This window comes from Anser cygnoides, chromosome 14 (genome assembly GCF_040182565.1).
Source record: "Anser cygnoides isolate HZ-2024a breed goose chromosome 14, Taihu_goose_T2T_genome, whole genome shotgun sequence".
In the NCBI taxonomy this organism is placed as follows: Eukaryota; Metazoa; Chordata; class Aves; order Anseriformes; family Anatidae; genus Anser; species Anser cygnoides.
The window spans coordinates 1,750,920-1,775,847 of NC_089886.1; the positions used below are offsets into that span (position 1 = coordinate 1,750,920).

The following is a 24,928-nucleotide window of genomic DNA, read 5'->3' on the forward strand; positions in this document are numbered from 1 at the left end:
CCCGCCTCTTACGGCCCCGGGGCCGGGAGCCCGGGGGGGGGATCCGGGACCACCGGGGGGTGCCGAGCCCCGGGCCGGGCGCAGCGCGGTGCCCGCCCCGTCCTTACCCGCCCGGCTGGGCCGCGCCGCGGGGGGGGCTCCGTGTGCGGCGGGGCATGGGGCCGCCGGCGGGGCCCCGCCGCCCGAGCAGCTCCGCGGGGCTCCGCGGGGCTCCGCCGGGCGGGGCCGCCCCGCCCCGCCCCGCCCCGCCCCGCCCCGCCCTCGGGCTCGGGCTCGGGCTCGGCGGCTGCGCGCGGCCCCCGGCCGGCCCCCCCCGGCCTGAGGGGGGCGCGGGGGCGGCCGCCGGGCCCCGAGGCGGGGCCGAGGCCGGAGCGGGGGCCGGGAGCAGGCCGCGCCCCGCCGCCTCGGCCCCGCGGTTGCCATGGCAACGCGCCGCCCCGCCCTTCTCATTGGCTGCGGCCCGGCACGGGCGGAGGAGAGGGGCGGGGCCATCCCCGCCTTTCCCCGGCAGCCATTGGCCGCGCCGCCTCCGCAGCGCGCGGGGATTGGCCGCGGGCCGGGCGGGCGGGGGGCGGGCGCAGGCGCGGTGCTGTTATTGTTCCGCGCTGCGGCCCCGCGCCGCTCCCTGCCCGGCCGCCGCCGTCGCCATGCCGGTGAGGGGGGACGGGGACGGGGGGGGACGGGGGGGCCGCGATGGGGGCCGGGGAGCGGGGCGGGGGTGGCCCGGTTGGGCCCGGTTCCCTCGGTGGGAGGCCGCGGGTGTCAGCGCGGCCCGGGGCTGGGCCAGCGCCGGGCTGAAGCGAGCCCCTGCGGCCCGAGCCCACCGGCAGGGCCCGGGGCCGCTCCCCGGTGTTCCCCCCTCACAGCGCGGGGCCGCTCCCGTCAGGCGGGGGCACGGAGCTGCGGCCTGGTGACGGTGAGATTCCCGAGGTTCGCTCGGTTCCCTGAGTGCCTGAGTGCGCGCTGTTCTCCCTGCCTTGGCCGTAAAGCAGCCCCGGGTCCCCGCGGCCGCCCCGCGGAGCCGTGCGTTTTCGCTTGGGTTGGCTCAGCAGCCCGTGTGCGTGCACCCAGGGGTGCCTTAGATGTCACGCTGCAGCCCGGACGTGTCTTTGCTTTTTTTTTTTTTATAAATGCAGATCAACAAGCCTGAGAAGCTGGACAAGCCGGAGAGCTGCGATAATGTCAAGGTGGTCGTCCGCTGCCGGCCTCTTAACGAGCGGGAGAAGGCGACGGGGTACAAGATGGCAGTCAACGTGGATGAGATGAGGGGGACTATAACGGTTCACAAAACAGACTCGTCCAACGAGCCTCCCAAGACGTTTACGTTTGACACGGTTTTTGGACCAGAAAGCAAACAGTTGGATGTCTACAACTTAACTGCAAGGCCCATTATCGACTCCGTCCTGGAAGGATACAATGGTAAGTGCCTTGTTTTAAGTCAATACACCCCGTCTTGTGCTGCCTGCACTGTCAGTGATGCTGCTGCTCTCACCGGGAGCCTCCCCTCACGAGGGCTGTAGCTGTCTGTGTCCTGACCGCTCACTTAAAATGGCCAGAAGGCGCTCGCCATTCTGAGCACCCGCAGTGGTTGTACATGCTAAGGCTGTAAATGGGGAGATCAGTGATGAGCAATGCCAGCTGAGGTCGGTGAGCTGGGTGTTTTCATTCTCCATCTTCTGTTTGCAAAGATATACGCTTTGTTTCGTTATCAGAATTCTCAGCGACTCTCCACTATACAGTTTCAGTAACCAAGCAGCCGCCGTGGTCCTGCAGTAACTAGGTACGCGTACCAGAGTTGTGCATATAAGTGCTGCATTTTCTCCTCTAAAATTTGCTGATTTAGACTACGATGGCTAGTTAAACACATCTGCCTGGCCCAGCAGATAATCCGCTGATTCCTACAGCTGGAAGGAATATGACCGTGATTTGTGTGTGTGTGTTATGCATGCAAATGCGCTGTGTTAAGGAAAAGAGATGTTAGCAAGGAAACAAATTACTGCTTTCCATAACAGTGTGCTATAAGCAATGACAGACTGTAAAGCTTTTAAAGGTTTGCAAATACCTAATAAACTCTCGTGCTAACACCTAGTTTCAGCTGGTTAAAATTCCATTTCTTCAAACAGTAATGCCAATGAAAATGGAAGCCTGATTTGAGTTTTCAGCAGTGCTGGGGCAAAACCAATTAATCAGTGTATTTCTGGAGTGTCTGAGCTGGGTCACAGTGAACTTTCCTGATGGCTTCCGATGTGGGCTGATTATCTAGTTCAAATTGAAGCTGCATCTGCAGGTTCAGAACCAGACTGGTTCTGTGGCCTGTGTTGTAGGAGTCTCACATGGTTTCTGCTGTGGCTTAGAGTGCTAGCAATAGTTGGTTTCACACTTGGTATATAACCTTCCTCTAATTGACAGCGTTATTAATTGGGCTTGTCTTAATTATGTGTGAGCCCTAAGTGTACTAGCATTCCATTCTTTAATCATTCTGTATGGTTAAAACAAGCTGACTTTCTCTTAAATATTTTGCAGGCTGGATAAAGCAGTGGCTTAAACCTGTTTCCCATTGTTGTCCAATGTTTTTCTTTCTCCTAGCTTTGCACAGTATCTGCTGGAGAGGGTGGAAAGTTTCAACTCCGTAAAAATAAGATACGTTTACAGCTATCAGGCTAAGAATTGATGAGGTAAAACTGCAGCTAGCAATTTCCTGATTACATTTTCTTATTCTTCAGGCACTATTTTTGCATATGGGCAGACTGGAACAGGCAAGACTTTTACCATGGAAGGGGTCAGAGCTGTTCCTGAGCTTAGAGGCATCATTCCAAATTCCTTTGCACATATATTTGGCCACATTGCCAAAGCAGAGGGGGATACGAGGTACGGCTTCTCTTTACTGCTTCTGTCTTGTGTGTCCATCTGTAGAAAAAGCTGGGCCTCAACAATGGCAACTGAACCTGTATCTCTAGCTTTAGCTGGAAGACTCCTCCTTAGGAGTTCTTGACTGGACAGCAGGATTGTATTTGTAGACGGGTGCTTTTTCTTTGCTGTCTGTGATTGCTAGGCTTCAGCAAATGTCTTATTAAGAAAGCTACCCAACTGTTTGTCTTCAGGTTTTTAGTTCGTGTGTCTTACCTGGAAATTTACAATGAAGAAGTGCGGGACCTCCTAGGAAAAGACCAGACCCAGAGGCTGGAGGTGAGCCTGCTGTTCTGAAGCTGATAACGTTGCTCGCTGCTGTGGAAGAAATATTTTAAAGACCAAAGAGCGTTTGAAGGGAAGTGGGAGGCTGGGTTCCTTGGCACATGTACCGTTCCCTTTAAGATGCGGTAGCAGCTGGGTATTTCTGCCGATTTCTCTGAATCTTTTCTGTTTGGCCAGTTGTACAGTGAGAAACTGGCTTTCAGCTGAGTCAGTTTTGTGCATGCGATGCTATCCTAAAGGCCCTTTGGTAGTTTTGCTAGGAGTTAGTGACTGGGACTTGAAGCCTGTATTTGCCATTAGGGAAAACCAGTGGAGTGTTGTCCTGCATGAGTCTTGATTCCTTAGCCATTCGCTTTCAGAGCGTAGGAGTGTTTTCTGTGCAAAATAGAACCTGGGGGAGGAAATCACTGTAGCAATACAGCGCCACTGAAAACTGCTGTCAGGGATCTTCTAAGGATGCTCTGTCTAAACTGTTTCTCTCTTAGGTTAAAGAGAGACCTGATGTGGGAGTTTATATCAAAGACCTTTCAGCTTATGTCGTAAACAATGCAGATGATATGGACAGGATCATGACTCTGGGCCACAAGAACCGTACGTAGTCTCGCAGTGGGCAGGTTTACAGCTCTGCTGTCAGGCAGAGTGCGAGGGTCTGATTGTGAGACTGCAGTAAGAGATGTTGCTCCTAGTCCTAATGCTGGAAAGCTCCTTCAGCTGAACAGAGCGTAAAAGGATCTTCCCTCCCAACCCCCGTCTGTGCAGGGGCAGGTAAAGAAGAAGGCCGTGCCTCCTCCATTGGAGGAACGGTGAAGGGGAGGATGCAGTGAAAGCTGTCAGCATTGTCAGGGGTACTAGTGCGTCTTGGTTCTTCCCCTCCTCTGTTCTGACAAGGCTGAGCAGCAGCTAGTTCTGTGCTGTGAATAGAAGGCGGTATATGCATTCTGGAAGATTTCATAGTTAAGCCCAGATCCGTTTATGAGCTAAAATTCTGATTTACTGTTGCTTTTGGCATGGATTGTCATGCTCTTATTTCTTAAAATACAGCTATTTACAGGGATCAGCAGTGAAAGCGTTAGGCTAGTGATCTCTGTAGCTTTTAAAATGAAACAAATGAGAACTACTGCTGCTCTTGGGATGGGATCATGGTCAGCTTAGAGTCACAGAGGGTAGCAACACTTCTGGTCTAGATTGGGGGTATCCTGTGACTTCAGTGCCTAAGAACAGTTTGCTGAGTCAGGGCATCCTTCTTCCATCTTCTGAAAAACAGGGTTGAGTAAAGAGCTGGGGATAAAGCTCCTTTGAGAGCGGGAGTGTGATTCATTAACCTTTTTCTCAATTAAAAGGTTCCGTTGGTGCCACAAACATGAATGAGCACAGTTCCCGTTCACACGCCATCTTCACCATCACCATCGAGTGCAGTGAGAAGGGGGTTGATGGAAACATGCACGTGCGCATGGGCAAGCTGCACCTGGTCGATCTTGCTGTAAGTAGGATCAGCGAGGTCTGCCATAAAACCTGGCGGGCATGGCTGCTCGGTTATGCACTGTTAAAGGCTTTGAACAGAAGTCTGGGCAATTGTCTGTTTGATCCTGCTTGGCAGAGGGGTTGGACTAGATCTTCCGAGGTCCCTTCCAGCCTTGGTCATTCTGTGATTACTCTGAGCAATCCAGAATTTTCTGGCATTGAAAGCTTCAGTTAAGACCTGTTTGACTTGTCTCGTTAACCACGACTGAGGTACATACCTAGGTTCTCTAATAATGGATGCGGTGTTCAGTGACATGGCTGCTAGCAATACTTCAGGGGTAGCTGGTCCTATTTGGAGGGAGGAGACATATCAGAGGCTTGGTTGCAATTCCTGATTCTTGTTTCCTTTCCAGGGTTCTGAAAGACAGGCAAAAACTGGAGCAACGGGGCAGCGACTGAAAGAAGCTACGAAGATCAACCTCTCTCTTTCCACGCTGGGCAATGTCATCTCAGCACTGGTGGATGGCAAGAGCACTCATGTGCCCTACCGTAACTCCAAACTTACACGGCTCCTTCAGGATTCCCTGGGGGGCAACTCCAAAACCATGATGGTAAGCAGAGAGGTGCTCTGACTGGTGCCAGCTATTGATCTGTTCCTGCAGAGATAACAGCATGACTTTGCCAAAAGAGCAGCCTGGCATTTACCTGTTTCTTTCGGAGCTATTTGCAGTTGAGAACCTTTTATATATTTTTGCTATCTCTCCTCTTAGTCTCTGCACAGACAAGGATCTAAACACAGTGTAAATAAGAACATGTGCATAAGATCAAATAGAAGTCATGCTTAGGTAGCCAAAAGCAGTTGTAGTGTGGAAGCAGCAGGAAAGCTCGGGAAGGAGTGGCAGTGTGGTATTGGTGGAGCTGGGGATGGATCCCTGTGAAATCACTTGTTCTGGACTCTTTACACTTCAGCATCTAGTAACTTGCTCTTCCATGTTGTGTCACAGTGTGCAAACATTGGTCCAGCAGACTACAACTACGATGAGACTATCAGCACTCTCAGGTATGCAAACCGAGCCAAGAATATTAAGAACAAAGCCAGGATTAATGAAGACCCCAAGGATGCTTTGCTGCGTCAGTTTCAAAAAGAAATTGAAGAGCTTAAGAAAAAACTGGAAGAAGGTGAGATTCCCCTGCCTCCTGGTGTTTGTATAGACAAATGCTTATCCTATTTGAGTGTAAAAATTCCTCTCTATCTGAAAATGTCACGCAAGTTCAGCTGCTGTTTGCAGGTCAGTGTTTTGGTTTTGATTATCCTGTTCAGTTCCAGAAGAGGTGTCCTCAGGTGAGGGCAGCAGGGCCCTCCTGGTGAGGGGACCTGGCTTTGCCCACTAGGTGGCACTTGCCACTAGCATGAAGTGATGGCTTCTGGACTGAGTTAAGTGTGTGTGGGCTCTCCTGGTGAGCAAGCAGGGGTCTAGGTATAAAAGGGTGTGGTGTACGATTTAAACTGTGTGGTAACAAAAGGCAAATGCATCCACCCTCAAGCGGGGAAAACATTTTTCAGTAGAAAAATGAACTAAATTTGTGTGGCTAGAGTGACCATCAGACAGGACACGGAGGAAACAGGCTTCCTAAAGCCCTGGAACTTTGAGCTTGTGACAGTTATTAATCCGTCAATATTCAAAAACTCTGGCAGAGGAATACTTCCTGAGCAGTGACCTTGGCTTGACATTTCTCTCCAGAGCGATGCTTACTGCATGGAATAGTGGTAGCAGTAGCTCTGATAAGGCTTGCTGCTTGGAGCCTCTCCCATTCAGGAGAAGCAGGAAATGTCAGGAACACTTTCTTTAGGGATTGGGAGCTGGATGTAGCTGTTTCATCCCTAGTGGGCAGAGGGTGGCTTCTTAAGTTTCTAGATTCTAAGCTATAGAAAAGTGGCTTTGATTGCTAACACCACTGGATTTCTATCTCAATAGAAAAATCTCCTAATACTTTCAGTTCCAGGAAAATTTTGTAGCTTAATCCTTAAGCAGTCCATGGATTCTTTGTTTCCAGTGAAAAACGCCTGCTGTTGTTCACACTAACTTCACAGCCCATATTAATCTTCCTTAATTTGCCAAAGCCATTGCAAACTATCTGCTCACTGTCAGACACTGGCTTCAGACAAATGCCACTGTCACAGTAACAAGCTGATATGAGGTGAAGGGCAGTGCATCAGAAACAATCCTTTTCCCTTCTAGGGGAAGAGATATCTGGTTCTGAGACGAGTTCTTCTGAAGAAGAGGATGAAGATGATGATGGGGAGATTGGAGAGGATGGGGAGAAGCGGAAGAAACGACGGGGTAAGGCAGTGGAGAACCCTGTCAGTGCCACTAATTTCCTCCTGTCCTGCTGCTGGTGTCAGAAACTGTAGCAAGAGTCAGGCAGGGAGAAGTGGAGTTGTAGGGCTGCCCTACTGCCGCTGCAATTATCATGCCTCTTCTAGAAACGAAGCTATTTGGCGCTGTCTCTGCGGATGGACAGCTCCGCTCCTGTGTGGTATCTGCTTCCACTTGGGTAGTTGTGCTTGCGGTAACGTCCTCGTATGCGGTGGCTCCCTGGCTGCCGCAAGGTGGCTGTGTATGGCTTGTGACTGGTACTGTGGAACCTCCCCTGCTCACAGAGGTGGGAGGAGGAAGATGCCGAAGATCAGCGGTAGGCAGATGTATTTTTTTTATAGCCATGGAAATGGTTAGAGGGATATTTTGGCTGTGGTTTAGGCAAAGGATTCATTTGTCTTATGGATGTTCAGTAACTGACTTTACTCTAGTGTCCTGTTTTATGTTGATAGAGGAAGAACTTGACCTTTGGTTGTCTGTGTGCTAGCTGAAAAGTTGAATAGGAGCTACACGTCCCTTGTTTGGGAGCACTCTGGAAATCCCATGGTAAAGTTTCCTTTATCCTACACCAATATTAAACTACCGTGTAGCATCTAAATCCCAGAAGATGCTGCTGAACCTAGAGCTGCAGGTTATGGTGTACTGTGGGAAGTTGTGGCTTCCAGGGATCCTGATCTGGTACCTGCACAAGCAGAGTCGCAAATGACATCTGTCAAGCCTTTAGCATTGGTCGTAACGCAACTCTTCCTTCGTTTTCCCCTGTTGGTACTTTCTAGAATCAAAAAGGTTGACCACCATCTTCATCAAGAAACAAGTTCTGCCCAAATCTCTCACCAGAGGAAGCCATCTTCAAAGTGCTGCTTGAAAGGAATAGAGGGCAAATAGCTGTGACTTAACTAGAGTAGCTCGTTTGGAAGCTAAGTTCCCTAAGTAAGGGTGCTGCTCAGCAGGAGTGTGCACAGTAACTGTCTCTGTTAAAGCTGGTTCTGCCTTCTAGAGGGAGCGGTGTACATTGCTACATGCATAAGACTGGAAAGGACTCATGGTCACTGAATCCTCTGCTACTGCAGATATCCACAGCCACCGTCACTGTGATCTGGTTTTCTGTGTTGTTGCTTGACATGGAAGCAGCCTTGGCATGTGGTTTTTAAGCTGTAGGCTGGTTAAGGTGGGTTTAACGGAACTGTCTTTGTGAGCATGCATTTTGTGCTGGGAAGTGGTGGCTTTGCAGGCTGTCTGGGAGGGATCCTAGCAAATGCTTCCTAATGGGAACTTGTGCCTTTCTGAACTAATTTGCTGGCCCTTCTGGGTGTCTTTTCCTTGGAACTAACTTCCCGTCTGCATGTTTCTTCCTCTCTGGGTTTTTCTGTGGGACTCACTTCTGTTTTCCAGGCAGTAGCAGCAGCAGTAGTTCAGACTCCACATGCTCTGTCATAGAGAAACCTCTGGATAAGTCCTTCACTAGTGAGTGGGAGCTCTTAAGTCTTTTTAAGCTTTGGCCTTTCCATAATCTGTGCACTCCATTTTTGCAATGCTGCACTCTTCCCTGCTTTGTCTATTGGAAAGATAAACCTGAACTTAACGTGGATAAAGCATGCCTTTCCTTTGCTGCCTTCATGCTTGAAACAGTGGTTCGATGTGCACGTTGTTAGCCAGGTGTGAGAGAACAAAGCAATTTAGTATGCTGTTTGAACAAGTTTTAAAGGCAATTGGGAAATAACAGGGTAAGTGGTTGCAACTTCTGTATTTTAAATACTCCCTCTAAAATGTCAGGAGAAAGTCTGAGCAACTTCTTTCTGGTTAGGTGCGATGTTATATTGGACTCTGCCTTCTCAAAATTGGACTTGGAGAGAATGAATGAACAGTCAGCAGTTAAGCTACACTATTTTTATACTTGCAAGGGAAACTTCATAATGCTTTGAGTAGCTTTATTTTGGCAGACCCTTCCAAACAAAAAAAACTGGGCAGTGGTTGCTGATTTTTTTCCCCATGACATTAAGTTTTTAGAGGAAGTTCAGAGGAACAACAAAGGATCTGAATTTTGGTTTAGCAGTGAGGAAAGTGTGGTCTGCTCCTGATCAGAGAGAAGAATCTATCCCTTTAAGATCCTACAGTCAGTTAGTGAGGACTTTAACCAAAAATAAAATGCAAGTCTCAGGCCTTGACTTGTAGGGACTTTACCCACTGTGGCTATCCTGTGTAGATGTAGTCTGCTCTTCTCCGTGTGCGGAGAGTCGGGGAGGTCTTGCCATATAGCTCAGTAACTTACACTAGGTGTGTTAGTGGAAAGTGCCAGCTCAGAGAAAGTGTGGTAGCAGAAGGCAGCTCACAGCCTAAGGGTGACCTTTGGGTAATACTGTGATAGGCTTGGACATCTGCTCGCTTCAAATCCGCTCTTTCAAAGCTTGCTTAAGACCTGAATATTTTATTTGGCTGAGGACAGTTAATAGCAAAGCACTGGCTGGATCAGCCCACCTCCTGCAAGGCTGGAGGCAGCTCTGTTGTAGAAGCTGCACTGGGCTTTTGGTGATCAGGATGAGTGTGGTTTGGGATATTAACTGTCCTCACGTGTGGCCCTTTTTGCATGTGGTGTCTTTCATTGCCCTTTCCCTATCCTGCCTCTTTTACTGCACTTGCTTGAATAACCCAAACTGGCTCTATACCTCTATGGAAGCATCAGTTACTGCAAATTAACCTACTAATACTCTATGTGCAATTGTCATGTATCTTGCAAAGAATTGGCTTGAAAACTTGGTTAAAACTTAGAACAAGTCTTCTGTATGCTAAGATTTCGTAGGTAATTTAACAGAATTGGCTGGCTTCAGGAAGGGGAAAAAATGCTAAGCCTCTTAAGAAGAAATCTATACTCTGTTTCTTAGGGCATGATCTTTGCGGCAGGCTCATGTTACACTCAAATTCTGCATTGCATTGAATGGGCAGAAGAATGCAGGAGTGAGCTGAAGACTATCCTGGATATGCCAAGCCCTTTTAAGTACAGAAACATTCTATGCTTTAGCATAAAATCATGATGCAATATTTGCTATAATGGAGTTTTATTTCTTAGTGATTATTCTGTTTTCTATTCTGGAGACATGCATGTGAAATTAATGCTTGTTCTGATGTTGATGAACTTTGTCCGAAATGATCAAGCAGTAATATATTTTCTTTCCTCCTTTTTATGCATATGCTGCCTCTCTGCGATTTGCTCTCTACTTCCTCTTAATGCAAGATCAAGCAGGTTGGTGTAATCGATTTCCACCTCCTTATAATACAATTGCAGAGCTTGTTAAAGGGTCCTACAACTCAGTCTAGTTCACTTTTTTCTCCAAAACTGAGAACAAACAGGGCTGTGTACTAACGTGTAAAAAGCATTTATCTGGCTCACTGCTTTATACGATCAGCTTTATATGATCAGGCCACTAGGTTCACTGAGTTGCTCTGGCTGTGTCCCTTTTAACACTTAGGAAATGTACCTGGTTTGCTTTAATAGTAGGTAACACTCGAAAGACACAGTTAATAAGCACTGAGATTTGCTGTGACCTTCAAATCTGTGGGTAGTCACTGTTTCATAGATTGAATGTCATCCAAATGTTTTCCTCTGCTGCCTGTTTTCATAGGGTTGTTTTGAATTTCCCTAGTTTCTGTATTTTCGTTGTAACGTGTTCTTAAAACACCTACTTGCTGACTTTGCTGACTCTCCCCTTGGAGAGTACAATGAGCAAGGGGGTGGGAGGATGTGCTAATTTGGAATATGAATATGTAAGTCTTAGTAGCCCAACGAGTTGTAGGCCAAGGCAATCTTCTGTTTTCTATTGGTTGGCCTAATCGACCTAGTTAAAATATCTGAGTTTCCAGCTTGGGCTTCTCCTTAGGCACTATTCCTTCTCCACAAGTGTTCTCCATATGTTTTCTGTTTAGGGCATTATGTTCCTGTATTAGTTCTACAGAGCTTCTTCATTGCAGGAACTGGAGGCAACTCAGCAGCATTAAAATGGGAGTTGAAAGACTGAGTTGTGCCCAGCTTGGAGCCCTTGAGTTCTGACATCAAATTAATGCTTGTTAAATTCAATTACTGAATCTGAACTTGAAAAAAAAAATGCTGTGATACAGAGGCAGCATTTTTATCTGTGAAATAATTTTTTTTCCCTATCTCTTTGAAAGGCAAAAAGAAAGTTTCCCCTGATAAGATGGTAGAGATGCAAGCAAAGATTGAAGAGGAGAGAAAAGCTCTCGAAACTAAGCTTGATATGGAAGAAGAAGAAAGAAATAAAGCCAGAGCTGAACTGGAGAAGAGAGAAAAAGATTTGCTTAAAGCTCAGTGAGTGCCCTGCTCTAAGTATTTATTTTTTTTTGTGGTGATGTGGGTTTTTCTTCCCTTAATCTACAAGTCAGTCATTGATATGTGGAGATGCATGGTGAGGTGCTAGTCAAACTGAACATCAGCTCTTGCTGTTATCAGAATGAAAGAGGAGCTTCCTCTGTGCTTGCAGATCAGAGCAGGTAGAAAAGACAAACTTTATTCTTCTACCATTTTTTTCTTAAAACCTCATGTAGTTGAGATGGCCTAGAAACTTAAATCCCCCAAACACTGGTGACCAGTGAAGAGCAGCACTCCTGCTGTGCTGCTTGTCAGGGGGCAATAGCTATGTGAGAAGCCAGGTTTCCTGCAGCACACTGCTGTGAGCATGCCACCCTGAGCGTAGGGGTTCTCTGTGCCGGAGGTGAAAAGCTGCTGGGGTAGCCTGCTATCACCAGTGCCTCGCACCCCCTGAAAGGGGAACTGCAGCGGGAGAGACTTGTCTGCTGAGCTGGTTTAGCCTGCACGGAAGTGATGGGAGCTGGAGTTAAGGAAATCAGTGTGCTCACTTGCACTGCCTCACCCCCGCTCAAACCCTTGGCAGCCAGACAAGTTTTTCCAGCCCTATGAATGCTGCCTGGGCTGTAGGACTGAGCTCGACCTGGCTGCCTTGTGAGTGCCTTAGGATAGGAGATTTTCCACTCTACCTGTCTCTCTAGACAAGAGCACCAGACCCTCTTGGAGAAACTGTCTGCGTTGGAGAAAAAGGTGATTGTAGGAGGAGTGGACTTGCTGGCAAAAGCAGAAGAACAAGAGAAGCTTCTGGAAGAGTCAAATATGGAGTTGGAAGAACGAAGAAAGAGAGCAGAACAGCTTCGCAAGGAGCTTGAGGAGAAGGAGGTGGGTTATACTCATAGCTGTTTGGAAACAGCAACTATAGGACGCATGATGTTTATGTGCCTTTGCACTGTTTGTGTGGATGAAATGTGGTTCTGCTCTGGAAGCGTAGCAGAAGCCAACCACTTTGGTGGTGCTCACTTACCGGGAGGAGTGTAATCACCGTGGGTGTGAGCCAGCCTGGCTAAGCCAGGTCTCCGTGCCCTTTGCAAATGCTTTTTGTCCAAGTAGTTTCCCTCTTTGTTCATACTGTTGCAAATATTTTTTGTTATGTTAATATGTAGACGTCTGCTTAATCTCTCATGCAGCAAGAACGCTTGGACATTGAGGAGAAGTACACCAGCCTCCAGGAAGAAGCACAGGGGAAAACCAAAAAACTGAAGAAAGTTTGGACCATGCTTATGGCTGCAAAATCAGAGGTCAGTGTCTGAAGTGCTCAGCTTGTGATGGGTGACAGGAGTCACTATAGCTTGTAGCTATAGTCAGCTTTGTAACTCAGGAAAAAGTGTCACAGGTTTAAAAACTTCTGCTGTCTGCTTGGTTCATGTAATGTAAAAAGAGCTGCACAGGAGTATGTTGTGGAACTTTTCCTTAAGCCAAGCTGAGTTGGAGTTTGTGTGAGGCTCTGAGATATTCAGAACTCCAAGGAAATCTACTGGTTGTTATGGAAGAGAATAGAAGTTAGCTGGCAGTCCAGTCTCTGCCCTGCAGCAGCTCAAATGTTCCTCTGCTCTTCACTCTCTGTCCTTCCTGTGTGTTACCCTCATCCTATCTTCCTCAGTCACACTCCTTCAGTGTGTCCTTTGGCTGCTATCTAGAATCCCTGCTTCATGAGAAGCACCCTCTGTCTCTGGGATCAGGGACTTTCCTTGGAATCTTGCCAGGGATGTAACTTGTTTGCACACTGTTTGCTCTTAGCTAGTGCAAAGGTTGGCCTGGCAGAAAGCCAGTTTCATGTTTCTGAGACCAAGAACTTAATGTGGTTTTCAGCCATCTCTGAGCTGGAATGTTTCGGAGGATTTATTCTTGAGATAAATATTCTAGCACTTCTAACCAGAGTTTGCTTTCCTTTCCCAGGAACCTCATACAGGCAGAAGACTGTTTTAGGCTGTTATCTTACGCTAGCTCTGACCCTCAAATGTCTTGTTTGTCTGCAGATGGCAGATCTGCAACAAGAGCATCAGAGAGAGATTGAAGGCTTACTAGAGAATATTCGGCAGCTGAGCAGGGAACTTCGTCTTCAGATGCTTATCATAGACAACTTCATTCCTCAGGACTACCAGGTAAGGATGAAGAACCGAAGCTTTTGATGTAGGTGCATGCTCTGCTCACTGAGCCCTCCAGCTATATTTGGTCCACTGACAAATGGGATTAGTTGGCTTCCCTCCTCTAAGGAAATGATAGGCAACTGACTGACACTTGTCTGCTAAGCTGTAGCACAGATGAGTTTGTGGATTGCAGATTGATACAAAGTAATAAGTGAATTTAGAGCTTTCACTTGGGTTCATTCTTGTTTTGGTATCACCCACGAATGCCCAGAAAATTGTTTAAATCTGACACATACTAATAGGAAATAAAAAAGCTGTTTTTCTGTATTAAGATGTTACAATTACAATTACTGCTAACCTAATTGCATTGATGTAATGGGAAATCCATATTTCAGTGGGAACTCTAATGTACACAAGAAGTGATATTTTTCCTCTGTAGTCTTCGGAGCATAAATTGGGGTTTTTGGTCATGGTATGGCAGTCCTGATATAAACAACTTGAAGTGGTCAAGGCTGTTCTTCAGCAACTTATCTAGGCTTTCCGGAATGCATCTTCTGGAAAATGTCTGGAGCGTAGATCATTGTTACAGGCTTGCACAACTTTTATAACTTTTTTCTAGGAAATGATCGAAAACTATGTTCACTGGAATGAAGACATTGGAGAATGGCAGCTGGTAAGCTAGCTGACTAATGTACAAGCTAATGTTAGCACAAGCTTCTGAGCCCAGAAATAAACTTATAAAGCTGGAGTTTTTACTCTGTACAAGCAACTTTACTAACAGACCTTTCTTTTATTTAAGAAATGTGTTGCATATACCGGAAACAATATGAGGAAACAGACTCCTGTCCTGGACAAAAAAGAAAAAGATGTGAGTGACTCCTCATAAGCATGTGTTGAATTGCATAGGTCTAAGTTCTGCTATCTTTGCTTACCACAGCATGTTTATGGGAAAATCATCAAATTTCATTTTTTTATTTGAAAATATTTTTTCTAGTCTTAAATAGAGTGGTTGATAAGCACATAAAGGTTCTGATGTTTTGCTGTTTTTTCCTTTAGCCCTTTGAGGTGGACCTTTCCCATGTTTACTTAGCTTACACAGAAGAAAGCTTGAGGCAATCTCTCATGAAACTGGAGAGGCCAAGGACTTCAAAAGGAAGATCTAGGCCCAAGACTGGTAGAAGGTGAAGGATTTTGGAATATCTGTATGTAATGGGAAATTTACACGGGAAGGCTTAAGTTTGTGCCTGCAAACTTGACAAATGTTTGAAGACTTTGTTATAACACAAAATGCTAAGATTCTGCACTATGTAAGATTTACCAGTGCCAAGTGAGGCAGAACCAAGCTGAAATCTTACTGTGGTAAAATCTTGTCCAGAAAGACTTTTATGTGGGGACTTTTCTGGTGTCCTTTTGTCACATTTCCCTATTCTGTCATCTTGTTTTATTTTACTGTCTGCTGGTTTAGTTTAACAAGTGACACACTGACAGTGCGTATACTGGTATTACCAGAAAGTAATGTGCTGCTGGGGCAGACTTCAGCATGGGTGTTCCTGATCCTTGTTTTCTGACAGATGCTTTGTGGAAAAGTTATCACTGTAGTTTTGACTTGAAAAGTGGCTGGTCCTTGTCTTTCCTGGACAGCATAATGATGTCTGTGGTTATTTTTCCTTTCCTTTTTGCTCTCCAAACAGAAAACGTTCTGCAAAGCCAGGAGCTGTCATTGACTCCCTGCTGCAGTAGGTGTGACGTGTTCAGAATTGCCGTAAAAATCAGTGAGTGTATAAGGTTTGGCCAGAATATGCAATTCAAGATGGCACAGTTCGAAGTGGCTATAAAATCCATACCTTGCTGGTATGGAGCTTTATTTAAAATATATATAAATGTATTTTTCCTTAGTTGCCTGTATACTGTATGTTATATTAACATAATATTAAACTGGTATATATTACGGTTGTGAAATTCTGTGTTAAACAATGTGTTGTGCAGGGAAACTATTGCTGGTAATCCTTGTTGAAATGTATAGAAAATAAGGGTTCTAGATGTGTTTTTAAGTGCTAGATGACATATTAGCTCAAAATGGTTGCTAGAATCCTAAAATTTAATGCTGGTAAATCTGATTGTCCTGCTTTGCACATAACTGGCAGCTTTCACTGTTGTCCTCTGTTGCACTGATCTGTTTGAATGTGGTTGCTGCAAACCTTTGAGTTAAGAGCATTAAACCCTTTTATTTAAATATTCCTCACTGTATCTATTAACCCGATCATACTGTGTATGAAATACACAGCCCTCTTCGTTTGCAACCTTGCTGTACAAAGAAAGGTAATTGGGTTGGGGGAATCTTGAATTAGACAAGTTTGGGACTTGTGGGAAGGGACCATGCTCTGTTTAAGTGCAACAGAAAACAAGTATTTCTGGGTAGTGCTTTTAGTTTTGTGTGTGATCTGCTGGCGCTGTGGAGAGTGAGGCCTTTGTAAAGTCAAGAGAACTTTTTTCCTCCTCCTTTTAAGTCTGTGGTGCAGCATTGCTTTGGCTGCTTCTTCTGCTTCTGAGCTGGAAGTTGTTTTAATTGATGTGAATTCTTTGTAGTAATCTGGACAGCACAGATTATTCAAGGGAACTGCTTTAGTACAGCAGGACTGTGAGCGCTATGGTTCCATTTTTCTCATCCCTGGCCATAACTGAGGATGAATTACTCTCCTTTATTAGAGTAGGCACAAATTGCTCAATCTTCCCAGTACGGTAACATCCCCTGAAACAGCTGATGCTGTTTGCGTGGACTGTATCATCTCCTGCTTCTGGCTGTGTTTTGAGGGGAAAAACAAGGTCTCTGCTGCTAACCATTTATGGTGGCTGCTCTTTGATATTTATGCTGCTAATAGACACATAACACTTTAATACATTACTTTTGTGTCACAGAAAAAAATGCATCTCCTTTGAATTGTGTGCTATATAACTCATGCTAGAGCATAGCAGTTGTAGGAATCTCAACAGTTCCATGCCAGTGTGGTGTTAATTAGCTGTAACTTCCATGTAATTGTAGCGTTACCTTAAAAAGTTGTGCTTACTAATGTGAAAAATTGGGTCCCCAAGCATGACGTGAAGAGCAAGACAGCTCCTTGGGTGTCCTGAGTTCTTGACAGAAGCCATGTTTGCTACTATCACAGCACTCTCGTGAAGTATTTGCAGTAGCTAGAAGTCGATAACCCCTTCTTATTGTCGTGATGCTTAACTGGATGTACCCTGTGAATCTGTAACAGCTCTGTCTGTAGCAGGATCTGTAACAGCTAAACTGGTCTTGCAAGGCCATGCTTTGCTCTGGAGATGCATTAACTCTGTTCTAAATGAGTTCTAAGCTTTTCCCTGTTTTTTCAATGTGTTTTTTTTTTCAGGATCATGACCTAGGAGGAGAACATACTGCCCTTCTTTTTTTTGGGGGGGTGGGGGGTGGGGAGAGGTGGAAGGGAAGGAGATGAAAAGATCCAGTTTTGTCACCTAAATTCATACAAGATGCAGATATAAACATTGGCATTTTTTTTCCATTCTAGCATTTGAATAAAGGTTAAGTCTCAGATTTTTTTCTGATCTAAACTAGTTGGATTTTTCTCTGAAGAGCTGACCTTATTTCGAATGTGCTTAAATTAAATTAGGATATCTTGTTACATACTTCTCATCAGCAGGACTGAAAATGGCTCTAATGCTTTTTTTTGTCTGTTTCTTGGCTCTGTTCTTGCTTCCTGGGCCAAGCAGATAGATGCATAATTTTGGCCTGTTCTCAGAACCAGGGCAAACTTTTGTATTTCCATTTATATTATGTCTTGTTTTGCTTAGTTTTGTTGAATTATCTGTTTTTAAGGGTGTTTCTCCTGAATTGTACCTTCAAAAAGATCATTGAAAATTCTTTGGGAGACCATCAGTGGCTCAAATATGCTACTGTGAGCCATGACACTGCATTTAGAATATTTAAAGCTCAACTGTAAAGGTACACACACTGTTTGAATTCCTGTTACAATCCTGCTGCTGAAAACAACTGTACTCTATATATTTGAGAACCTTGGGACAGAGAAACTTCAAATAATTGCACACCTTTGTAAATTGGAGAATTGATTGGGATTTCCTGTTATGGGGGCTTGTTTTAAGAACAAATCTGTTCTTACAAGAGGACTTTTTTTTTTAAAGTGGAGCTGTCTTGATGATGATCTGTCAGCTTGGCTTACCTGATAGGTGTGGTGTATGCTGTTGAAGTTCTGGGAACTTCCTTTCAAAACGGAGCCTGGCTTGCAGATTTGTCCTACTGGCCCTCTGTATAGCCCAGGACAACCCACAAACATCAGATGTGCCCGTAACATGTTTTGAGGAGGAATGGGCTGGGTTTCTGTGGGTTTTTAATCCACACAAATAGTCAATAGAGCCATTTTCATCCCAGGTCAGTGTGTGTTCTATAGAATTTCTCAGTCATGTTACCATTAAATGTGTGTGCTCATTTTTTGCATCTTGCTACCAGAAGATTCCCCTCGTTCTCAAATATCAACCTTAACACTGAGTTTTCTTGGCTTTGTGTTTACTGTCATATAAATGAATTTTCATGTTTAACTTTTGTTCCTGAACCTTTCTTCAGGTTCAAGGGAGGAGAAAATGGTCCTTAGTGCCTTTCAGAAACTTACTGTCTGCATACATCCAGCTTTCACCTCTCTCAACAGTTTTGTTTAGCCAGTTCTGTATATAGGAAAAACTGCTTGTCTAACTTGTCTATCTATTTATTGGTTTTCTAACTGTTTATTTTTATTATCTTTGTGTTTTATGGTTAAATTTTATTCAATACACTGTACATATCAGTATTGTGTCCCTGGAGCATGTTCATACCATGAAATAAAATTGTTGATTCTACCTCTCCGCTTGTTTTTTCAAATAACTGTGTGTACAGACTCCTAAATCATTTGACAGTCAGGAGTGATGTCAGGAAGGGTAGCTGAAAGTAGCTGAAACAGCCTGTATAGCGTTGGAGCACTTGCAGGAGAAGTTAGATAAGTGAGCTTGGGCTGCCGGGGCAGTTCCTGTTGCCAAGCCCCAGGGCAGTGAGCAATAAGCTCCTGGGAGAAGCAGACAGCAGAATGAGAATGGGCTTGCAAGACCTGAGATCAGTTGGGTGAGGGTGTACACGGAGCAGGAGCTGTGCCCCTTCTCCTGGGGCTGTCCTGAGCTGCCTTCGGACTGACTTTATGCCTGACTGAGCAAGAGCAGCTCCTTCACTGCACTACAGCCACTGCTGCCCGTGTTCTGCCTTTTGTGTACGGGCACTGAATAGCAGCTACTGCTGGCGAGAAGAATTTTCACACTGTGGCTTTGAGTGTCCTTGTGCTACATCCCACGCCTGTCACACCCTGTGTTTGTGCAGACAGTATGAAGTTACCTGCAGTGATAGGAAATGTTCAGCTCTTTCCTTTGCTGTGTAAACTGTTTGATCTGCGTTGCTTTTCTTCCTCTGGAAGGTATCTCCGCCTGCTCAGGCAGCAGGTAGCAGACCACAAAAAACCTGTTAACTTTGCACCTTCCCTGAGTACTCTGACGCAGCAGATACACATACCCTGCACAGTCCTGGGACTTTCCAAAGCCTTCCCCCCCACTGTGCCAAAATTGCAAACTGATAGTCTTGCAGGTATTTAGGTGTTTGTCCCAACTACTGTCTGATCTGCGGCAGGTTGGAGTTGTCCCTTCAAGGGGGTGGTTTTGCACTATTTCTTTCACTGTTGCTGCTGCTGGAGCCTCTTTACTCCTAGGCCAGCAGCAGTGGTGCCAGGGCATGAAGTGAGGGGGGAACCAAGTGCCTCCCTCCATCCCATGCTGATCTCAGACCTGCCACCTGGCTTTTCAGCTTTACCCCACACTTCTGAGCTCACCACTTCCAGCTGGGGACACTTTTTGAGGCCTGCCTTCTCCCATGTGGCTTCCTTTGGACTTTCTCTAAGCACAAGCTTGCCCCCATAGCTGGCAAGAGTTGCCAAAATGAAGAATTTGCTCTGAGCCACCTGCCCGTGCAGTCAGGATTCCCTTCACCACAACCCCAGGGCTTGCTTGCAACTTCTGTTGCAGGTGTGCTTCCAACCTCGCTCGGCTCTGGCCAAGAAACATCTTGTGCAAACTAAGCAAATTTACTCCAAAAATACATTTATTTAAAGAATCATAAATAACATTTGCAAATACAATGTCAATATAATAATTTAAAAAAAAAAATAATCACAAATTCTCTTTCGCTACTCGTTGGAGGGTTCTGTGTAGGCCCCCTAGAAACTCCTGCAGTGAGGTAGTGTTGCCTGCTGCCACGGGACACGGTGCCTGCAAGGGGGAGACGTGGCTGTTAGTGTCTTTGCCCAGGACCTGGCCCTCCAGGGTGGGCTCGGCTGCTCGAGGCCTCCGGGGAGCCGCAGTGCGGAGGGCTGGGCAGCGCGTGGCTGCGAAGAGCCGAGCGACGTGCCAAACCCTCCGCGTTCAAAGCCCGGCTGCTGGGAAGCGGCAGCAGCCAGGCACGCAGCAAAGCGCCCGCCTGAGGTTCCCGTGAAAGAAAAGAGATCGGGGGAGAGGCGCGAGGCGCCGGGGTCTGCGCCCCCGCGGGGACCAGCGCTGCCTTACCTTGAGGCCGCTGCTCTTCTCTGTCGCGATGTGCAGCAAGTTGAGGTAGATGCCCTTCAGCTGCTTGTGGCAGCCCAGGCTCTCGAAAACAACCGTGGAGGCTTTGCACAGGATCTCCATGTCGTTGTCTGTCTGGAAGAAGATGCAGACGGCCGATTTAGAAACTGCTTGTGTTCAGTCACAGCTTTGCTAGCAGCGCGTTAGAACAGCACAAATAACGCGTTTCTAGTCTGAGGGGCAGACACGAAGCAGCTCGAGGTGGCGAGGCCTCCCCTGACTCCTCCGTCCCCAGGTGAGGCGGTGGCAGGGGGAATGGATCCAGCCCGGCCCTGGCCCCGGGGCTGCCCGCGGCTGCGGGTGGCAGCTCTGTGGGAACGGCGAAGCCCCCTGAGGAGAGTTTGCCTCCTTCAAGCGCTTTGTGCAGATGAAGTCCCGTAGCAGCAGTGTCAAAGATGAGGAGATAAGAGAAGTGCCTGCGGTGCTAAGGAAACCAAGCCGTTGCCTTTCCTGATGCTGTCTGTCCCTGGAAAGGCAGGCCGGTAGGGGAGAGCTGTCCCTGCTCAGGTTTCTTCAGCTTCCACCCCAAATGGCTCCACTGAGCGAGCAACCGGCCCAGCTCCGTGGCGTCCTTGCCCGACCCTCCGGCCGGCCGGGGCAGGCGTTGCAGCGCTGAAGGACGAAGGGGCCCTCGTACGGCACAGGCCGGAGGGGCTGAGCTGAAGCACCGATGGCTTTAGGGGAAGAAAGATCCCCTCTCTGCACCCAGGGGTCGGGATACATCCCTCCTCTGTTCTCCATCCTGTGCTCCTTGCCGTTCCCTCGCGTTGTGCTCGGTGCTGTGCACCGCGCCGGGCATCGCCTCGGCCCCACAGCACCCGGGGCTGGTCCCCACCGCGGGAGGGGAGCTCCCGTGCCCTGGGGAGGGCATCGGCTTTCTGTGAAAACAGGAACTCTGGGGCTGGGGAGCTGGGCTTAGGCAGCAATTTTCAGAGCAGAAATAGGCTTTATTATCTGCCATTAAATCTTCTGCTAACTAAAGAACCTTCCTCCGGAGTGGGGGCTCAGGAGGGATAGTGAGCGTAACCAGCGCTCGAGATGCAGCGTGAGAGGGGTGTGTGGGTGTCTGTGAGAGAGTGACACACGGCTCCAAGGCAAAGGAAGAATTTCCTCTCTTCCTTTCTGAAAACCTCTAAAAAAAAAAAAAAAAAAAAAAGCCCTTATGCTGCTAAAATACACTCTCATTCCTGCCTGCCTCTTGGTCTCCTGCCTTCCAGCTGGGCCACGCGGACGGGGACCGATGCCACCGCCAGCGTTTTGTGCCCGTGGCTTGCGGCAGGGGTCGGGGTGGGCACGCAGAAGGTGGTGGCGGTGTCCCCCCACCCCAGTGCCTCGCCGGCACCGGCAGTGCGGGGACGTCTTGGCCCCAGGCCCTGCCCGCGTGGGCACGGGAGGGTTTGAGGCCCCGCGGGGAGCCTCTCCCGCCACCGCCGATGGCCGAGCCACGGCTTTCGAGTCGGTGTTCCCGGCTTACCTCATTGCCTGCGAAAACATTTGTCACGTTCGTCTTGTCACAGGAAACCTTTATCAAGACAGAAAGGAGAGGAGCAATCAGAGAAGAGATATCGCCGCCTCAGAGCCATCCTGACACATGCAGGCACACAGGCAGCCGCGGCCGGGCACTCCCCGTGCCCCGGGACACGGCTGAAAGCCACGGCTGGGTTTGGCAGCTCTGCCTACGCTCAGCACCTTCCTTCTCGTGCCCAGCACGGCCGCCGTCCCTCCCACCTGCGCCCGCCGCACCTACCTGCGTTGAGAGGATCTCGCCCAGCAGCCGGATGCTCTCCTTCAGAAAGATCGAGCGCTCCAGCACCGCGGCCTCGTGGCTGTGGCAGGCCAGCAGCGCCAGGAAGGTGAGCAGGACGGAGAAGGAGATGCTCATGGCCTGCTTGTACCGAGCTGCCTCAGCTCGCAGTTTCTGGATATTTTGGTGATCTATACCTGTGTGTGCCTTTCTGGAAGAAACATCTCAATTTATGGCTGTAAAATTGCTGAACGAGAGGGAAAAACTTATTTTTCCCTTAGCTGCACTTTCCAAAGTTGCTCCTATCCAATTAGGACAACAGGTCTTTTTTGTAAAAGTCAAGATTTTCTTCTGATCTTGCATTACGTTTCAACGTAGGAAATTTCCACCGTTCAGATAACGGTGGTAGGAGTCAGATCACGTACAAAGAAAAAGTATGTAAACTGCCCACTTTTGGGTTCTTCGTTTCTCCATATCCCAAGACTTTCTGTGCACCATGAGGTTAACGAGTCATGAGCCCAAATTGAGGACCACGGCTGTGACCGCGCTCAGATAATGGAGCTCTGCTTTTTTTTTTTTTTTTTTCTCTAAATATCCTGTGAGCGCTTCCATTGCTCAGCTCTCGTTTCATTTGAATATCTCCAAATCATGCAAAGCGTCGTTCATCTGCATACAATTTTGTCTACACCGTTATCTTCACCTGCGCGCGGGGAGAAACAGAAAGGGCGGCACGGCACCGCGGCGGGCACGGCGAGGTCCTGCGGGGCGCTGCGGGGGGACACGTCCCTCCTGGCCCTGTGGGACCCCAACGCGGCGTCACCGCGGGGACCTGGGCATGACACGGGGTCCCGCTGCGGCCCCACAGCCCTATGAACATAGCGCTGGTGCGGGGCTGAGGGGCTGTGCGGCTCCTCTCCACCCCGACGGATCCAAGAGCTGGGGGATGCCCTGGCCCGTCCTGCCCCGCGGGGGGAAACAGCGTAGGGGAGGTAAAAACGCCGGGTGCCAGCGGCACCATCGACCAGCGCTGCCGCAGGAAATAGCGCTGAGAAATTAGCTGAGCTGGGAAACTTCGGAGTTTTGTAATAACTAATAGGTATTTTTCTAACTCAAATAGCAACTTGCAATCAGATGCTTGATAAGAGTTTGCGAGCGCTCCATTAATTCAGGAGCAGCCAGACTGAGAGTAATTTTGTTTGTCTAATTATGAAATGCCCCTGATAAAATTAGTGCCACTGACTCAGAAAGACCTTTGCAAGGGATTTGCCAGTGGAGCGCTGCACCGTTTCCTACCTGCACCGCGCTCGATGGGGCGCAGATAAGCGAGCGCACGGCGGCAGCGGGAGCGCGGTGGCAGCGTCCCCGCGGGTGGCACTCATGGGGCCAGGGGTGCTGAGCTCCTCACCGGGATGCCTGGAGCTGGGGCAGCCACAGCCCTGCTCTGCGGGGTGCCAGGGGACAGCGGGTCACAGCAGGAGCCTAAAAATGGTGCAGTGGAGATGGGGACAGAGGTGGCAGTCCTGTCCCCTTGGGCACAGACCCCCCTCAAGGGGGCTGCGGCAGACACAGTGGTTTCTCCAGTGATCACGGTAGAAAGATGTGAAACCAGGATAAATTAAAAAAAATCCCTCTACATTATCAGAAAAGCATAATCTTTGAGCTACTCAGGCTGAATCACGGTGGAAAACTGCATCACTGTGCGATAGGTAAGTCAAAGGGAAGGAAAAATTCCCACGTCCGTTCCCCAGGGTGGGATGCAGCTGATGGCACTGACGTCCCGTGGTCCCTGGGGGTACGGCCACAGCCTCAGCGTGGGCCCCGTCGCAGCCCACCCGTGTGCTCGGCCACTCTCGGGGACAGCTTTTCCAGAGCCCCAGCCCATGCTCGTTAGTGAGCTCATCACGCTCCCTCCTCAGCCCGCTTGGTGTCGGTCCCCCTGCTGCCTCAGGACTCAGCTGCAGCCCTTCCCTCTCCTCTCGGGTTTGGGGACCTGCCCCTAATTACCCCTCTGCATTTACTCGTGGCCAATTTGTGCACATTTGCGAGTGTCATCGTCACGCTCCAGCTCCCGGCGCTCTCCCAGGTCCCCTCTCCTCCCGCAGCAGCGATGCTCCATGCCGCCTGCATCCCGCAGGGACCAGCCTGCTGCCATTTCCCTGGGGTGCTGGGCTCAGAAGCGCCTCCAGCACTCTTCTGCTCATGCTGCGGGGCTTGACGCATCCCGTACCTCTGGGGCTGTGGTGCCCGGGGGTGCCCAACCCAGGCTGCCAGCGCCCGAGCCCCTCAGCCTCACAGCAGAGCTGCTCCAGGCGGGCACGGCCACCCGTCCCCGTCTGTCTTCGGCCCGGGGAAAGGGACTTGGCTCATCCAAAGTAAATCCAGAGGCTGCAGCTGACCCCCACGGCACGTGTAGGTGGCAGCTCCGTGGCCCTTTTGCCTGTCCCTGCCCACGCAGCAGCCACCCGAGCACCCCTTCCCCGCGCCAGCCGCACGCGGAGGAATTCCCTGCTCCTGGGGAGCCGATGGAGCCGACAGCAGGAGCCACACGCTTGGAGCTCGTTGGTCAGTAATTTATTGCTTAGGCCCTGAGACGTTTTTACAACAGTGCAAATTTGAAATGAAAAAAAAAACAAACCACTAATACTGACTTCCAAATACATGCTAACTTGAATATATTAACTCTGTTGTAATAGGAATATTTTAAATAAAGGGAAGAACAATAAATTATCTATCAGTATACATTCATTTGTTGAATGTCATGAAAAGGCAATTAGGCACAAACAGTTCCTTAAGAGTGAGGTAGCAGTAATTTAAATATGACTATATTCCACAGAACTACTATCATATAAGTTAAAAATAAAACACTTATTCTGAATCCTGGCTTTTCCTTTTTGCTTGGGTCCCGACTGAAGAAAAGCACGCAGCAGCTGCTTCCAACAGTCAGGACTTCTCGATCTTGAATCTTTAGACTAAGCAGTATAAAAATAAGTTATTTAAATAAAATACAATA

The 24,928-nt window shown here is 48.3% G+C and overlaps 2 protein-coding genes across 4 annotated transcripts; one reads left to right on the forward strand and one right to left on the reverse strand.

Annotated features, from left to right (window-relative positions):
- Positions 1–501: 501 nt before the first annotated feature.
- On the forward strand, positions 502–18,383 carry KIF3A (kinesin family member 3A). 3 transcript variants are annotated; one of them, XM_048057325.2, is made up of 18 exons: positions 1,131–1,419; positions 2,724–2,868; positions 3,102–3,186; positions 3,678–3,783; positions 4,533–4,672; positions 5,067–5,264; positions 5,658–5,832; positions 6,894–6,995; positions 8,424–8,495; positions 10,261–10,269; positions 11,193–11,349; positions 12,048–12,228; positions 12,534–12,644; positions 13,383–13,508; positions 14,113–14,166; positions 14,293–14,361; positions 14,550–14,674; positions 15,185–18,383. In XM_048057325.2, the coding sequence occupies exons 1-18, from the start codon at positions 1,131–1,133 to the stop codon at positions 15,231–15,233; spliced, it is 2,193 nt and encodes a 730-aa protein (XP_047913282.2). In that variant the 3' UTR covers positions 15,234–18,383. The 3 variants fall into 3 exon arrangements, with proteins under 3 accessions (XP_066861649.1, XP_047913282.2, XP_066861650.1); XM_067005548.1 differs by lacking the exons at positions 8,424–8,495; positions 10,261–10,269 and adding an exon at positions 502–653 and having other exon boundaries at positions 1,137–1,419; XM_067005549.1 differs by lacking the exons at positions 8,424–8,495; positions 10,261–10,269.
- Positions 18,384–18,591: 208 nt separating this feature from the next.
- Positions 18,592–22,147, reverse strand: LOC106032665 (interleukin-4). Its single transcript, XM_013175717.3, has 4 exons — positions 21,922–22,147; positions 21,649–21,696; positions 20,118–20,249; positions 18,592–19,823 (listed from the first exon to the last, which is right to left on the reverse strand). Exons 1-4 carry the CDS (start codon positions 22,054–22,056, stop codon positions 19,725–19,727), a joined length of 414 nt encoding a protein of 137 aa, XP_013031171.2. The 5' UTR covers positions 22,057–22,147; the 3' UTR covers positions 18,592–19,724.
- Between the last annotated feature and the right edge of the window lie 2,781 nt (positions 22,148–24,928).